Consider the following 15,335-nt stretch of genomic DNA (forward strand, 5'->3'; position numbering starts at 1 on the left):
ACAAAAAGAAAAACAGACTATACCAGATACAAGAAGAAAAACAACAATATTGTCATTCATTCACATTTATGCTGAACCATCAATATCAATGTCGGAACAGTGCATTCCCTATAATCATTTTTATAGTTATTATTAATTTTCTTGATTTTATCATATCGATCTGAGATGATAATCCACTTTCAATATGAATTCTAATATGGCCCTAAATCGCGTTATATAGAACAAGTTTGCTGTGGGTGTTTTTATCAGCGAGTTTCTATGTCATTATTGAATTTTGGATTTTGAGTCCTACTAGTACAATGAAAATTGATGCGTTTTTCATAAAATAGAACAAAATGAATAATACTGAGCTTGTGACTTTTGTTGAGAGTATAGGCATGCGTTTAAGTCAGTATTTCTTTTTTTAATGGTGATGGTTCTTTTAAAAATACTTCTAATTCAAAAATGCATCATGGTTTACTGTAGAATGAAGTAAAGGTACTATGAATCTAGCCTCAGTGATTTACATCGATGAAAAAGGAGATCACTTATAGTAGGAAAGTAACTAGCACTACTATATTTTTTATCAATATAGACTGCACCAAAATTAGTGTTTTTATAAGATTGAATTTCTGTTAGTGCTGATACCTTAACAATTGATTAGTATCAGTATTTTTACTTTATATTTTGAGGGAAGCTGGTTGTCTACGTGTTCTATAAAGGCCACTACTCAAATCAACTTCTTTAAAAACAAAAGAAATATAACATTATTTTTTCCGATGATTATAGAATGGTGATAGTTGATCACTGAGACGAATCAGGATATTATTATCCGTCCGATTGTATACATGTAATTATTAGGAATTGTCAACCTGTTGATGATCATTGAGGCCACGTTTCAGTGTTTTATCTGCCTGACAAGTTTCTAGTTAGTCGAACCGGTAATACATATGGACTGACTTCCTTTATGAAGACGAAAAGCGCATCTGGCGTATTAAATCATAATTCTGGTACCTTTGATAACTATTCCTGTCAGATTTCCTGACACATCATTTATTTTTCTCTTGTCATAATAGATCTCTTTGAATATATTATATGGGCTTAAGTTATTCTTTTAAGCTGACTAGATGAGCTGAAGATTTTGTTTGTTTTATCAAAAACAGTGGATTGAGAGAAAGCTGCTTGGAAAAAAACCTATCCCTCACTATGTCCTGATTGAGTGTATTTAATAAAAGGGTAAACAGAAAAAATGAGTTCCAACTTTTTGTGTGAGCTGTATTGAGATTAGCAGACTTTATGTTAAACTTATTTTAAAGAGTTTTATGTTTTGTAATCTTTAAGCAGCTTTTACTTCTACAGTACAACTTTCCTTCTTTTTTTTTCCCTTCGAGAAATAAATTTATCTTTGAAGATTGTTTGGAATCATAATAACTTGTCGTTATTTGACTCCCCCACCAAGCTCCCTCATTCTTAATGATTATTTAAAGAAGTCTCCGTAATGAATACTAAGTTATAACCTTACTCCAACATCAACCAACTATGTTGTCCAAATTAGAGTTCAACTGAAATCTTTAATTGATAATTAGCGTATAATATATCATTCAAATTGAAAAGAGAAATTATCTCAACCAGATCATAACAACAGAAATATAAGGAAATTCCAATCCAACAGATACACCTCCGATTGATGCATGCTTAATGCCAATGTTGGCTAGCATAACCCTCAGGGTACCTGGGAAACATTTTCCCCCGCAATAACTCAACTTAGCAGGAAAGGATTTAATAAACTGTTTTCTCAAGTCTGTTGTGCTTGATCCACTTTCCAAGTTATACAAAGTATCAGCATAACAATATACACCCAATTAAATTGTTTAAGCCATTATTCGAATGCATCCTTCCATCGATTGAAACGTTTTTGATACGTAAGGAATACATCGAAATACAGAATTGATGTAATTTCAATTTTTAAACATTCATAATAAGGTGTTCTATATATTTGCAACTTTCTGTTCAGACAGATTTATTAAACTTAGCTTGTCCTACCAGTATGTACAAATTGTACATTTTGCATCATAACTAAAAACTTTATTTGAATGATGTGTAATGTGTATTCAGCTCTCTGCATACGAACTAGCCTGAAATATATATTTATATATCAAGTTATATATTTTACACCAAAAACATTTTCTATTTATTCACTTTTTACGTTTGGATTATAAATTTTAGCCCATTGGCAACACAGAAACATCACACTTTGTTATGCAATATTTGTATTTGTTGAAAGGATTGTGATAAATAACTTAACCCTCTGTAGTTAAAAACTGTATTTAATTTAATATCATGATTAGTAATGGTAATTTTATCTGTCGTCATCATAAACTGGTCACCCGCCATGCATGCGTACCAGGAGACCCTTACCCTGTCGACGTACCCAGGTCTCGCTTCCTTTTGTTTTGAATGCATGCGGTTTCCTCAGATTTTGTTTGTTTGTTAACTTGATTTGTTTTCCTGAATGAATAATTGTTTCATACGTAAGTTAACGCAAGCTACAGTCACATATTTCTATCTTCGTTCTTGTCTTTTCACAAGGTTACAACACGGCTTCAGTTTTAACAAGGAGTTGCGGACCCTTCCAGATCACCTGATTTCATTTAAATGTTTTTGTTTGTTTTCCGCATTAGTTGTTAGTATTATGCTTTCGTGATATTTGTTTATTTTTGTTTCTCCGATGCACAGTTTGTGTTTTGATGTTTTGCTGCACTCTTCATGAAAAATAACAATCTATTATGCTTTGGTATTTTATAGCTTTTTACACAGTATGCATTTTACTTTATTTAAAGCTGAATGGTGATCCAAAGCTGTTTACATCCACGTCTATTTGTCCATGGTTGATAGTAGTCTCATTGATACATAACCACATTTTCCTATTTTATAAGGCTGTATGGTGACCCACAGCTGCTTACATGTACATCCACATCTATTTGTCCATGGTTGATAGTAGTCTCATTGGCACTCATACCACATTTCCCTATTTTCATTTTACTTACATTGTCTACACCGACAGGTTCTACCAACACAGTCGCCACCCCGACAACCAGACCTTCTACAACAATCCTTACAATTCCGGTCTCCCTTTTTCATAACTTTTCTATATCTATCTGATATGTCAGAATCATGAAAATCATGAGAATCGTGAGAATCATCAGAGTTATCAGAGTTTTCAAAACTTAAATGTCTCCTTGGTTTGCATCTAATTGCGGCAGTGTTTATTGCACATTGATTTGGGGTCATGTTTACCATTGCTGCGTCAACACGCACTTCATGTTTACCTGAAAATATTCATGAATATTATTCAAGTGTATAGAATATTTTAATATTCACGACTCCATTGTAAGACATCAGAACATTCGCTGGCATGCTATGTGTTATATACAAGTGGTACGATTTCACGCCCGGTTAAACTGAAGTTCAATCAGACTGTAACAGATACCACCTTTATCGCATTTAAACAAACCTTTCCAGCAACTTTTTAAATTAATTTGGAGTATCGAATTTGCAAGCCAATATTTCATTATTATTCAAATACGACTTCATTTTCACCGATATTAAAGCGTTTAGAGCACTTTCAAATGTCACCATCAAGAAAAGCTAAAAGCTTGAATTGTTTGGAAAATGACGACACCACAAAAACATGACAAAGAAGTTTAAAGTATAGTGTAACGAAAGCAATAAAAAATAATGAAAGGACCTTCTTCAGTGATGCTGTTCTTCAAATTGACACAAAACACCCTGATGATTCTTTGTTGTCATTTGTGTAATTCGGGGAGTATTTATATTCAAATAAATTTCATTTGTTATGAAAATCATGCCTGCGTATGCAATTTTTAAACAGCATCAATGCACACATCTTTGGACTTAAATATGGTTCTTGTATATAAAAAAAAATATTTATCACTGAAGTTAGTAATCAACTGTCAGCAACAAGTTATGAGTTCATAATTATACATACCTAAAAAACATGTTACCAAAAAAAATGCAAGCACTATGGTCTTCATATTTCTTTATGTCTGAAAGAAAATTGTACACATTTATTATTTAGTGTTTCATGCTTTTTTCATATTTTGGAATTTTTAGCACTGACTACTTAAGTAGTCTTAAAATAAGGCTTCTGTAGTTAACTGGTGTTTAAATTTCCTAAATGAATTAAATAGAGACAAAAAGTAAAATCACAAAAATACCGAATCCAGAGGAATTTTAGAAACGAAAAGTCCCTTATCAAATGGCAGAATCAAAAGCTCAAGCACATCTAACAAATTGATAACAACTGTCATATTCTTGCCTTGGTAGAAGCATTTTCTTGTGTAGAAATTGATGAATTTCACCTGAGTTTATAGCTAGCTAAATCTTTCACTTGTACGACAGTCGCATACAATTACATTTTATTGACAACGATTTTTGAACAAAACAAACATACATTATATGTAAAAATGTCAATATAGGGGTACAACAGTCAACATTATGGTAAAAACTAAAACTGAGGGATTCACATGATCTACTAAGGACAAGACTGTTTGGGTCGACAGGGAGATAATGTGTGGTATACATGCATCCCCCGCCATGCGAATCCAATCGAAGACTAAATATCAGAAACAGGAAAAGTACACACTATGTTAAATAACAGAGCAGACGACTATTATCCGTATAAAACTAATACAGTTATTTAAAGGTTACTTTGCTAGTTCTAATTAGGAAGATAAACTTGGTTATACACCAAATAAAAACATCGAAATAAAAAATAATAAATGTGTATGGTACTTAAATATCACTAATTAATTTCTTCCCGTAAGTCCAGTGCCAACAGGTCAAGCATATTTAGGACACGAAAACATAAATGATAATTCAAATTAGTCCGTTTCTTTACTGCTGATCGACCGAGATATAGGGCAGAAGATTATAATTACTCCTTATATTTCTTGTGTATGGAAAAACGCTAGTTGTATAATGAATGGGTCGTCAACACGCTAATGTCTTCATTTAAAGCTTTCATAAGCGTGCTGGAAGAGTGATACTAGCACGATTCATCGATTTAAACGTCCATCTTCCGACCGCCGGTATATGTGTATTGATACATTCCGCAGAGCGTAACGATGCTTCCATGATATACACTGTAAGAACCGATTGTTCGATAAAGTCAATCAGCGTAACGTATTCATAAAAAAAATCAACTCAAGATTGGTGTAGTGCCTGACAGGAATAGTCTACATGAATCACAGATTTTTTTTTTCTTTATACAAGTTATCAAATTGAATGTAGAATAAGTATTAGCTTTAAATATAATCAAGCCCTAAAAATGCTTGCAATATATAATACAAAGCCATAAGTTTTGTCCATAGGACACCATGCTGCGCCCGCACTAGCACAATTCCATATTCAGAAAATCAAACATAATTATTTAATCTAGAAAGATAAAAACTGAACCATCGTTTAAATTGGAAACGCGATAATACATGTACCATTACAGTATAATAATTGTCTTTTCCAATGCATCTTTGAAGTTATATCTTGACCAAGTCGACGAAACAGCTCGTTTTTAATTATATTATAAGTACTCGAGTGCAACAAATACTTAGAAAATTTGTTAAATATTGTTACTTGTAATTTTGTTCAGCCTGAATACTACTAAATGAAAGTATTTATAATTTGTTTAGCCTGTATGAAATATATTTGTTTCTTCAGTCTGAAATTAATATTAAGTTTTTTTCTTCAGTATGACTATTATAGCTTCGGTCACACGTTAACGGATAGCTCGAACGGATGCCTAACGGATAACTTTTTAAATTCTCAATTAAGAAGTGTTTTATTTTAAAAACACCATTTGCATAAGTTTTCAATTTATCTATTACATAGTAATGCAGAACAATTAGATATCAAGTCGACGACATGGGTATCTATCAAGTTGGATGTAGAAAATGCATAAACTCCGATTTTATTTTTATTTTTACCACGGACGGATAACATATCAATCTATTACTTCAGTAATTTTTGTGTCTGCCCTTCTATTATGTGACTCAAGAAAAAAATCCAAAAAATGGGTAACAATTGTGTCGAAAAGAGAAAATTGAGTGCACCTTTTTATGTTTAGTGCGTGTTTGAGGATTATATTTTGTCTTAAAAACGTACAAAGCAAGAGTATTTGATATATCATCTCGCTTCAGATTCTATCATTTTATATAACTAAGCTACAGGTTGACTTTATTACATAAAAAAAAAACACAGTACGAAAAGATGAAATATAAGGGTCAAGTGAAATACCTATCTAATGAATCACAAAAACATAGTAGGTGTATTCGAATAGCTATTTTTTAACTTAAAGTACTTGACGGCAGTCTTTTAAGTTGGATGATGAAAATGCATATCTTCGAAAAAAAAAAAAAATTTTGTGTTTATAATCTTCATCCACTAAAAAAAAAAAATTCTGCCCTTTCACGTAATATTTAATTAGAATTTTTTTAAATATTTAAGAATTTTCGAAAATTCCACCTGACAACCGATCAGAATATAGTTTTAAGTTGAATCAATGCCGACAAGATCATTAACTGATGCTCAATAGCTTGTAGATACATTTGTCTTTTAAAATACAACTAAAATATAAGGATCGTAATGGTTCTATGTGGATAAATTTATCGGATTTCAAGAACAAAATTGACAGCGCATCATCCCTACAATGGCTTCCATTTCTACAATTGTGAAAATGAACTGGTGTAATGGGGAGATAATTTAGACGAAGTAGAATCCTGACTGCGTTGGAGGTCTGGCAGACAAATTCACCAACTGACTTCTAAACGAAGTCTAACGGATAAAACGGATGTTGAACGAATGTGAAACGGATAAATGCCAATAAAAAATTTCGCGTCAGAAATGCAAACTAGATTTTTCAAGGTTCATGAATTCTTATTATTCATAATCAGTCTTAGAGTAAGGGCACGTCTTCACAATCAAACAGCTCTTATTCAGGCCAGATACTGCTTTTTGGTTGCATTTTGAAGAACAAACCAAAACCAGTAACACAGAAACATTTTGAATATTTATGCGATTTACATGTATTATTATTGTGGCCTTTATTTTTTCCGTATAACTTGTTCATCCGTTTTATCCGGTACGCTTCCGTAATGGTGTCCGTTTTATGCGGTACTCGTCCGTTGGATGTAAGTTCGACATCCGTTCTGTCCGTTACGTTTCCGTTTCTCGTACGTTGCATATCCTGTGTGTGTCCGTTATATGCATTCGTTACGCGTCCGTTTTATTTGGTCAGTACATCAACGGACTCCCAACGGATAACAATTTAGTCAAAGGACAACTTTTATTTTCATCCGTTAGGCGTCCGTTCGTGCTATCCGGTAAGGTTTGACCGAGGTTGATTATATTTTGTTGTATTTTTATTTTGCTTCGCCAATTAACAAAAATTTAAAAATTCTGCATTGAAATTATACGTATGTTTAGAGCCATTTTTAATATCTATTACCCATCATAGATACCATGTTTAAATTGTGTACTCCAGATGCGCTTTTTGTCTATATGGACTCATCAGTGACGCTAGCATCAAAACAGTCAAAAAAGGCCCAATAAACAAAGTAAGTGTCATTTAGGACCCAAATTCTAAACGGTTTTTCGAAGTACAGCTTAGGTTATCTATTCATGGGTTAAAAAAGTTCTTAGGATTTAGACAAAAACGTTTTGAAAACAATTTATTTATAATTATGACCATATGAATTCAGATTAACACAGAATATGTGACTCTAGTACTGGTGATACACACGGAAAGAAACCTCAATCAGCAGTGGCATCGACCTAGTTGTCTACATCGGAAGTTCACCCGGTACAGTAGTCCATATCGAAAGTTCAACCGGTAGAACTACATGTAGTAATACACAATAATACATATGTTTCTGTTTCTCTTATTTGCAGAATCCTAAATAACAGTTTCACTGATCAGGAACGAAAATCTTACCGACAATTGGCCCAAACTTTAAAGCACAAATGACAGTTTCACTGATCAGGAACGAAAATCTTACCGACAATTGGCCCAAACTTTAAAGCACATATAATCTGTATTATAAATTTGTATCTTTGTTACATATTTATTTGTTTTTATTGTGATAAACAATATAACACAATGTTGACCGCTGTACCTAAGTTTTCTTTATAATTGTTATCCTTTCTGTCTGTTAAATCACACCTCATTGTCAATATAATAGAAGTTAATGCGACTGTCATGAAAGTGGGAGGTTTAGCTAGTTATAAAACCAGGTTTAGTTCACCATTTTCTAGATAGGAAAATGCCTGTACCAAGTCAGGACGATGGATAGTTGTTATCCATCGTTTGATGTGTTTAAGCTTTTGATTTTGCCATTTGATTAAGGACTTTACGTTTTAAATTTTACTCGGAATTCGATATTTTTGTTATTTTACTTTTAAGATAACTATTATAAAAATAAAAACGACAGCTAGATTGATAAATATAAGAGAAATAAATAAAAACAAATAAACAAACAAACAAATAAGTAAATGTTGCTTACTTCAATCAAAATAGTCTACTCTGCTGATTTCTCTTAACCACCCCAACGAAATAGCTACCAACAATTATCTCGAGAAATTTGATAAAGTGAATAATTTCCCCTTGTTTGGTTTTATATACATAATAAATAACTGCAGTTAATTAATTGGACCGCTTGGATATATTTATTTACTACCTTGAAGCAAAACAGTCGCTGACCAGCTGACACTATACATATGTTATGGTCAATAAAAAACGATTCTGGAACATTAATATCTATGATTAAATTGTTCCGATTTCACCTCTATTTCTGATGAATCGCACAATACTTTCAACTTTTATATGTTGTGGACGAGAACAAAATAACTATTAACACAAAAAAGGTTAACAATTGGGGTTGGCTTGGATGAATGGCGGAAAATTTGAAATATCACTGTAAGGACAGAAACTTATCATTGCAACATGCTACTAAAGGACCCTTTGATGAGTTGGTGTTATACTAAAGCAGATGGGGTATGATTGCCAATGGGACAACTCTTCACAAGAGACTAAAATGACACAGAAATAAACAGCTAGAGGTCACCATACGGCATTCAATAATGAGCAAAGCCTATGACAGCTATACAAGGCCCTGTACTCACAAATGTAAAATAGTTCAAACGAGAAAACTAACGGCCTAATTAATGTACAAATAATGAACGAAAAACAAATATGTAACATGGTTACAAACGACAACCACTGACTTGCAGGCTTCTAAATTGGGACAGGCACATACATACAGAATGTAGCGGGGTAAAACATGGTAACGGGATCCCAACCCTAACCCATAACCTTGGACTGTGGCGTAACAGTTCAACAAAAAGACAGTTGAAAAAGGCTTTTATCATCAGATGGATACAAATAAAAAATACATCTAACTAAAACACAGGGTGAACGTGTTCGTGTATTTGTACATCACAACAACAAAAAGACAGGGAGACATTGCGAGTCATCGGATTGAACACACACATTCTGGCAGGACGAGATCGGAAATTTATACAAACCAGACAACCAACCGGATGCCTTACTTTTGCAAAGGTTTTACTGCTGTTCTGAAGAAAATGAATGACCATATTCATACATCCTCAATAGATATACTGTAATTTAATATCTTCTTTCTCATTCTAGGAGTAGCCAATCGAATTTAAGATAATCATACTACACATCCAGGCTTTACATGTCACATATTAATATGTAAATCAAACGACATCGAAATTTCATTTAGAACTGTCACCTCCCGCATTTTCATTTGGTTGAAGGCATACTTGACTATTCTTCAGACCTATTTTGGTTTTTATAGTCCCTCAATTAGATAAATAAACTTATCGCTTTGCGAGTTTATGATGAAGAGTAACGAATGAACATGCTTTAAAACTTTATCATGGTCGGTTTTGTAATTTGACTAATTCAAACAACGATCGACGCTTCTGCCAATCTGGCCTGCTTTTAGCCACATCGTGAACAAAATCATGGTAGATTTAATTGCTATTTTCGCTAGAACGTTTATACTATATCCGGTTCCGTGCATTACCTGTAATTATTTTCATTATATCCTACCGACTTATCTTGATCATCTTTGATCTTTTATGATTCATAGACTTTTCATGTGACAATTAATAAATGCATTTCCTTAAGCATGTCAAAACTGAATCGATTTTGCGATTGTCATGGCAAGCAAGAATGTTAAGGTCATCAATTAATATAACGTTCATAAAGCCAATGTAGATAAAAATATTGTAAGGAAAATGGAACTAAGGACCATTATTTAGGAATCCTTGTGTTTCAAATTCATGTATTTTTCGTATATTTATTTTGTTTAGTATACTTTTATCATATTTTATCAGTTGATATAAATTGTAAATTGATAATGGAGAATTGTGAGTCAAATGCCTACATTATCTGCTTACCCTTCAGGACCTGAGATCACCCCCATTTTTTGGTGGGGTTTGTGTTACTTAGTCTAGTTTTGTATGCTGTGTCTTTTGTACTACCGGTATTATTTGTCTGTTTGTCTTTTTCTTTTTTAGCCATGTAGTTGTCAGTTTATTTTCAATCTATGAGTTTGAATGTTTCTCTAGTATCTTTCGCCCCTCTTCTATAAGACTGATTGTACATTAAGTGTTTTCTATCTAAAATGTTCTCTGCCAAGAAAGTTACCATTTGGTGTGGCGTAAAGTTACCAGTAAGTATAAAGTAAAAATGTTTTCTATCACAAATGTTACCGGTATACGTATTGTTATATAACTTCGAATTGATATGATTTATAGACCGCAGTACCGTATATTACGTGAAGGGATGTGGCCTACTATTAATTATATGTTACCTATAATGTATCTTCAGCAACGTTAAAAGTACGTATTATGTACACAGGAATATACGAGGAGGTAGGATTGTAAAGCACGTAAAAGTCAATGAAATTAAGTTGATGAGGATATGATCAAATGAAATCGTCCACTTATTAAATTTTTCGCTATATCATAGTTAAATAAGTTTAGTTTTTAAAGATTTTTTTTATGAAAATAAGTTGTGCCTTCGTGGAGCCATTCGCAAGGAACTAATGCCTCTGTTGGGTGTTTTATTTGTTTTTTGTTTTTAAATGTTTGACGAAAAGTACTCGAATGACTTGTATGGCAAAAGAGTCAATGAATCCTTAAAATTTTGTATGACTTAGACATATATTTCGGTTCTGATAATGAAAGAAAATTCGTAGCACAGGAAAGTCCAGTTTGAACTTCCTGATTCTTTTTTATTTTTCCTTTCTTAATGTCCAGTGGGAAATATATCAGGCATATTCAAGTCTAGAGCAAATTAAAAAGTAATACAGTAGAAAGGTTTTAAAAGGTAACTCGACAGGAAGGAAGGGCAAGAAATTTGGACTGGCATGTGAAAATAAGATTATGATGGATAGGGGCAATTTTTTCGCAATATTTCAGCTACGAACCCCTCCGAGAGTTGTTCACAAACGTGCATAAAGTGTGGAACTTACCTTTCACGAGGCATCGGACTTTATGGAATAATTATGGATTTAAAAAATTCCAAGACATCGGCCAAACAGTTTCATAACATAGTTTTGTTTTAATAAAACTATCTTTATTCTTAACGTTTATCTTTCAGGCCACGATAATACATTTACATACAAATTGACAAAAAACAAGTTTTGAAAGACATTGCATTGCATTAATGGCTTTATATCTCTTTTATCCTTGATCTAGCAGAAGTTCTACTGTTTCAAGTCATATTTAATTAATTACTGTTATTATCAAATAACTATCAAATTAATGTAATGTAAAGTTTTATTAAAAAACATCTCCGTAAAGTTCGTGGTTTTAATTATTTGTTTTACTGCTAGAACGCACTGAATCAACAATTTTCCAATATATCAAAATTAAAGGAAAAACGTTACAAGTATTGATCATCCAATGTGAACAAAACAAATCATTATTTATTCAACAAACAATATTCTATTGGAAATTTCATTTTTCTTTTAAATTGTCATCAGTAAAAGAAAAATGATCGCTAGGCGGTAATATTTGCTGCCGCTGTATACTTAACTTAGTTAGGCCCGTGGGATTTACTTTATTACATTACGCCGAGATCGAGGTTTGTTCTCCATTGATTTAGTCTTATTGATCCAGCTATAAGACTGAAAGCTTCGCTCCGACACGTTAATAAACCTATATTTTGAATACCTCAGTATTAGGTTGATACACGAGTGTGATTATAAATGGAGAGAGAGCATATTTAAAGAACATCTATTATTATTCAGGTAAGTGTGGTTGTTGTCAGAATATTTGTCTTTACAATATGTTATATTTTATCATTACTCCATATTTGCCAATGATCATATGTTTTATGAATAAATAATGACTACAAGTCTGGTATGTGAAGGATATATAATCGTCAATGAATTACTGCTGCAAAAATATATACTTTTTTATACATCACATTCCTTCTTTCCTGTTACATTCTCAGGGTTTCTTACTCGTGTTGTATGGTGACTGTGAGAGTAAATCCGTGCTTTATTTGTATACTCCTATATTTTACAGTGCATTGGTACTCGATATGTCTTCTCTAATAACTACTTCCTTTTTTTGCTCGGTCAAGTTGTTAATCGAAATTGTTATACGCAGTGTAACGAGGTTATATATCAATGTTCATACTGTATTTCCCGCCAACTTAGTCATTTAAAAATATCTTGTTGTTTCGAAGTAGCTGTCTAAATGCGTGTGAATTGTTAGTGTACTTGATAATGAAAATATGAGAGTATTTTCTTTGTCTCCAATAGGTTTTTTTTTTTTATATCACCCCGGGTTCTTTTAAAAAGCCAAGATATAGGGTCATTGACGATCATTGACATACGACAAGGATTTCCCCTCATCAAGCTATTGCAGGGTTTTATTGAATTTGCAGTATGGTGTAATCTGTTGCTCCGTGTTGAAGGTCTCATTGCAATTATACCATCAGCAATACAAATATTGCTGTTAAGAACTGATATAAAAGAGAAAGACCAAGAAGTATAGCCTAACTCAAATAAGCACAACTTTGAAATGGATAGCAATAGATAAATAAATGCCTTGTCACAACATATATTTCCGACGGGAATTTCATGTAGTTGGGAAAATTGTAAGTATCGTACTTCTAACTTTTTCTGATTAAATGAAGGTTATGTATGATCTTAAAGTATTCACTTCAATTTTACTTGGGACGACACAACAAATCAAATCAGAAATATTTTATTAATACTATGCATGTACCCTTCAACACAAAATTACAATTTATAAATGCATATGTAAGCGGAAGTGACGTATGCGTTTCTTTGCGGCATCACTGTGTAATGACCTTCAGTAGATTCATTGCAATATATAAAACTCTTTTTGTAAGAGATTTGTAATATTAACAAGTTGTCAACGCATGGTATAAACCAAGGAAAACATTTTTCTGTTGGACAACATTATGATATTAACATTATTTAAGTCTGATTTTGACCACGGAAAAGTCTCCTCATTTGTAGGGGCAAACCGCAGAGGGACATGATATATCCATACTCAAGTTCTGCTAAGCATACCTAACTTCTTGAAGTGCATCTTTCCTGTCCAATATTTACCAGAGCAGTGTTTTAAGAAGTCATGACAATTAAAAAAATGATTGTATATAAAATAGAAATATTTTAATTGGAACCCCTCTCTGTGGTCTATTGGTAGCATGTTCGCCCTTAGTGCAGGAAGTCGTGGTTTTTATCGCCAACCGGGTCAAATTATTTTCTAAATCTGCTCCCTCTCTGCTTTACATGCAGCAATTAGTATTTTGAGCAACCTTCAAGACAGGTTGAATCAAAGTTAAAATAAAGTGCCCGGGAAGTGTTTGGGACTTGTCTTCCCTAGTGCTATTATTTTCTTTTAAGTAGTATATCTAAAATCAAGCTATCGGTCTAATACCAAGTCTTTTTTGTATATCACATTTACCTGTTCTAGTCCTGATATACATTTAACATCGACCACTGGACCTTAAACAATAGTATATCCATTAGAATAAATAATATCAATGGATCAAGGTTGATGTTGATTTGGATGTGTCATTTCTTGGAATGACATATATTCCAGTCCAAATTTAATAATGTGTTATCAGGAGCAGGATACTATTGATTGTAATCGATCATAACATTTCTGTAGGCTGTCATTTATTTAATTTAACAAGGTGTAAAGTTGTGTATTGTTCAGCTATATAGAAATCCGTGGTAATGGCTTGTTAGCACTTCAATAGCTTTGCATTTTCCATTCATATTGATCACAGAATACAAAGGCGTTAATTACAATTTTAGGAGCAACTATCTTTCTCAGTTAGTACTTCGTTTTGCCATTAGCAGAGTAGCTATCTTCTCCAGCGTTGACGTTAGCATTGACTTAGAAGTTTATCCTTTTGAGCTGTGTCAAGAGTATCGTAAAACTATCCTCTAAATTGATGGCATGCAAATCTTGTTTGTGTTTGAACTCCTCCGTCTTTTATATGCTCGATATATTGTTGTCGGTTCGACAGTGTAAAACATCTCTATTTACAGTGGTTACAATGTACTTATATTGTTGTCTTAATGCAACACCATGAGATGGGTTATTTTGTTTTAAGTAGATTGCTCAAAATAAAACCACTTGTATGTACAAGATATCAAAGCCAAATTATCATATCTGCTTATATTACTGTCTTCCGTTTATATACTATTTGCCTTTTTGGCACTTTTTAAATGTTGTATAATTGATTTTTCTAAAATACAGTTATTTTTTTATATATATTAATGTTCGTCTAGTGCATAAACCATTGTATACATTTGTTAATTTTATGACGCCAGTAAAGAAAGAAATGAAATAATCATCTTCTGGCATAAATTTGAAGTCTGATTCAGTTCGTTTTTAACGACATTCTTTGTATTTCATTTCCTGGTTTTATTCTATGTCACGATATTTCCGATATTTCCGAGAATGACATTCAATATTGACCAGTTATTGCCGTGCTGGATTTCAAAAGCAATTTTCTTGCAATTTAAACTATCTATTTTGTATCTAATCGACTTTTCAAATCAACACAAAGAAACTAAATCATTCCATAGTCTTAAGGACAGAACAGCGTCGTATATTTTTCAATGTTTAAATTCGATAATGAAACCTTAGACATTCATCTCACGTACCATGTCTTTAAATTGTGATCAGCTAGAAAAGCAAATGAATTAACGATACAATGCTTCAACTTCTCGTCAGAAAAATGTCGATCAATC

General features: G+C 32.7%; 2 protein-coding genes across 2 annotated transcripts in view; one reads left to right on the forward strand and one right to left on the reverse strand.

Moving 5' to 3' along the window:
- Positions 1 to 1,259: 1,259 nt before the first annotated feature.
- LOC139492396 (uncharacterized) lies at positions 1,260 to 8,634 on the reverse strand. Its single transcript, XM_071280601.1, has 4 exons — positions 8,556 to 8,634; positions 3,989 to 4,046; positions 3,027 to 3,308; positions 1,260 to 2,114 (listed from the first exon to the last, which is right to left on the reverse strand). Exons 2-4 carry the CDS (start codon positions 4,032 to 4,034, stop codon positions 2,110 to 2,112), a joined length of 333 nt encoding a protein of 110 aa, XP_071136702.1. The 5' UTR covers positions 4,035 to 4,046; positions 8,556 to 8,634; the 3' UTR covers positions 1,260 to 2,109.
- A 3,550-nt stretch (positions 8,635 to 12,184) lies between these two features.
- The window catches only part of LOC139490859 (synaptotagmin-12-like), a 42,132-nt gene continuing 38,981 nt past the window's right edge, over positions 12,185 to 15,335 (forward strand). Inside the window, exon 1 of the mRNA XM_071277937.1 lies at positions 12,185 to 12,338. The gene's annotated coding sequence lies outside the window, so the exon portion shown is untranslated. The remainder of the gene's footprint in view (positions 12,339 to 15,335) is intronic.

This window comes from Mytilus edulis, chromosome 10 (assembly GCF_963676685.1).
Source record: "Mytilus edulis chromosome 10, xbMytEdul2.2, whole genome shotgun sequence".
Taxonomy (NCBI): domain Eukaryota; kingdom Metazoa; phylum Mollusca; class Bivalvia; order Mytilida; family Mytilidae; genus Mytilus; species Mytilus edulis.

Bases quoted from the DNA above. Each gene is read 5' to 3' on its own strand.
- LOC139492396 (XM_071280601.1), bottom strand. From the start codon at position 4,034: ATGAAGACCATAGTGCTTGCATTTTTTTTGGTAACATGTTTTTTAG. The intron at 3,309-3,988 runs GTATGTATAATT...GAATATTTTCAG, and splicing joins TTTGGTAACATGTTTTTTAG to GTAAACATGAAGTGCGTGTT.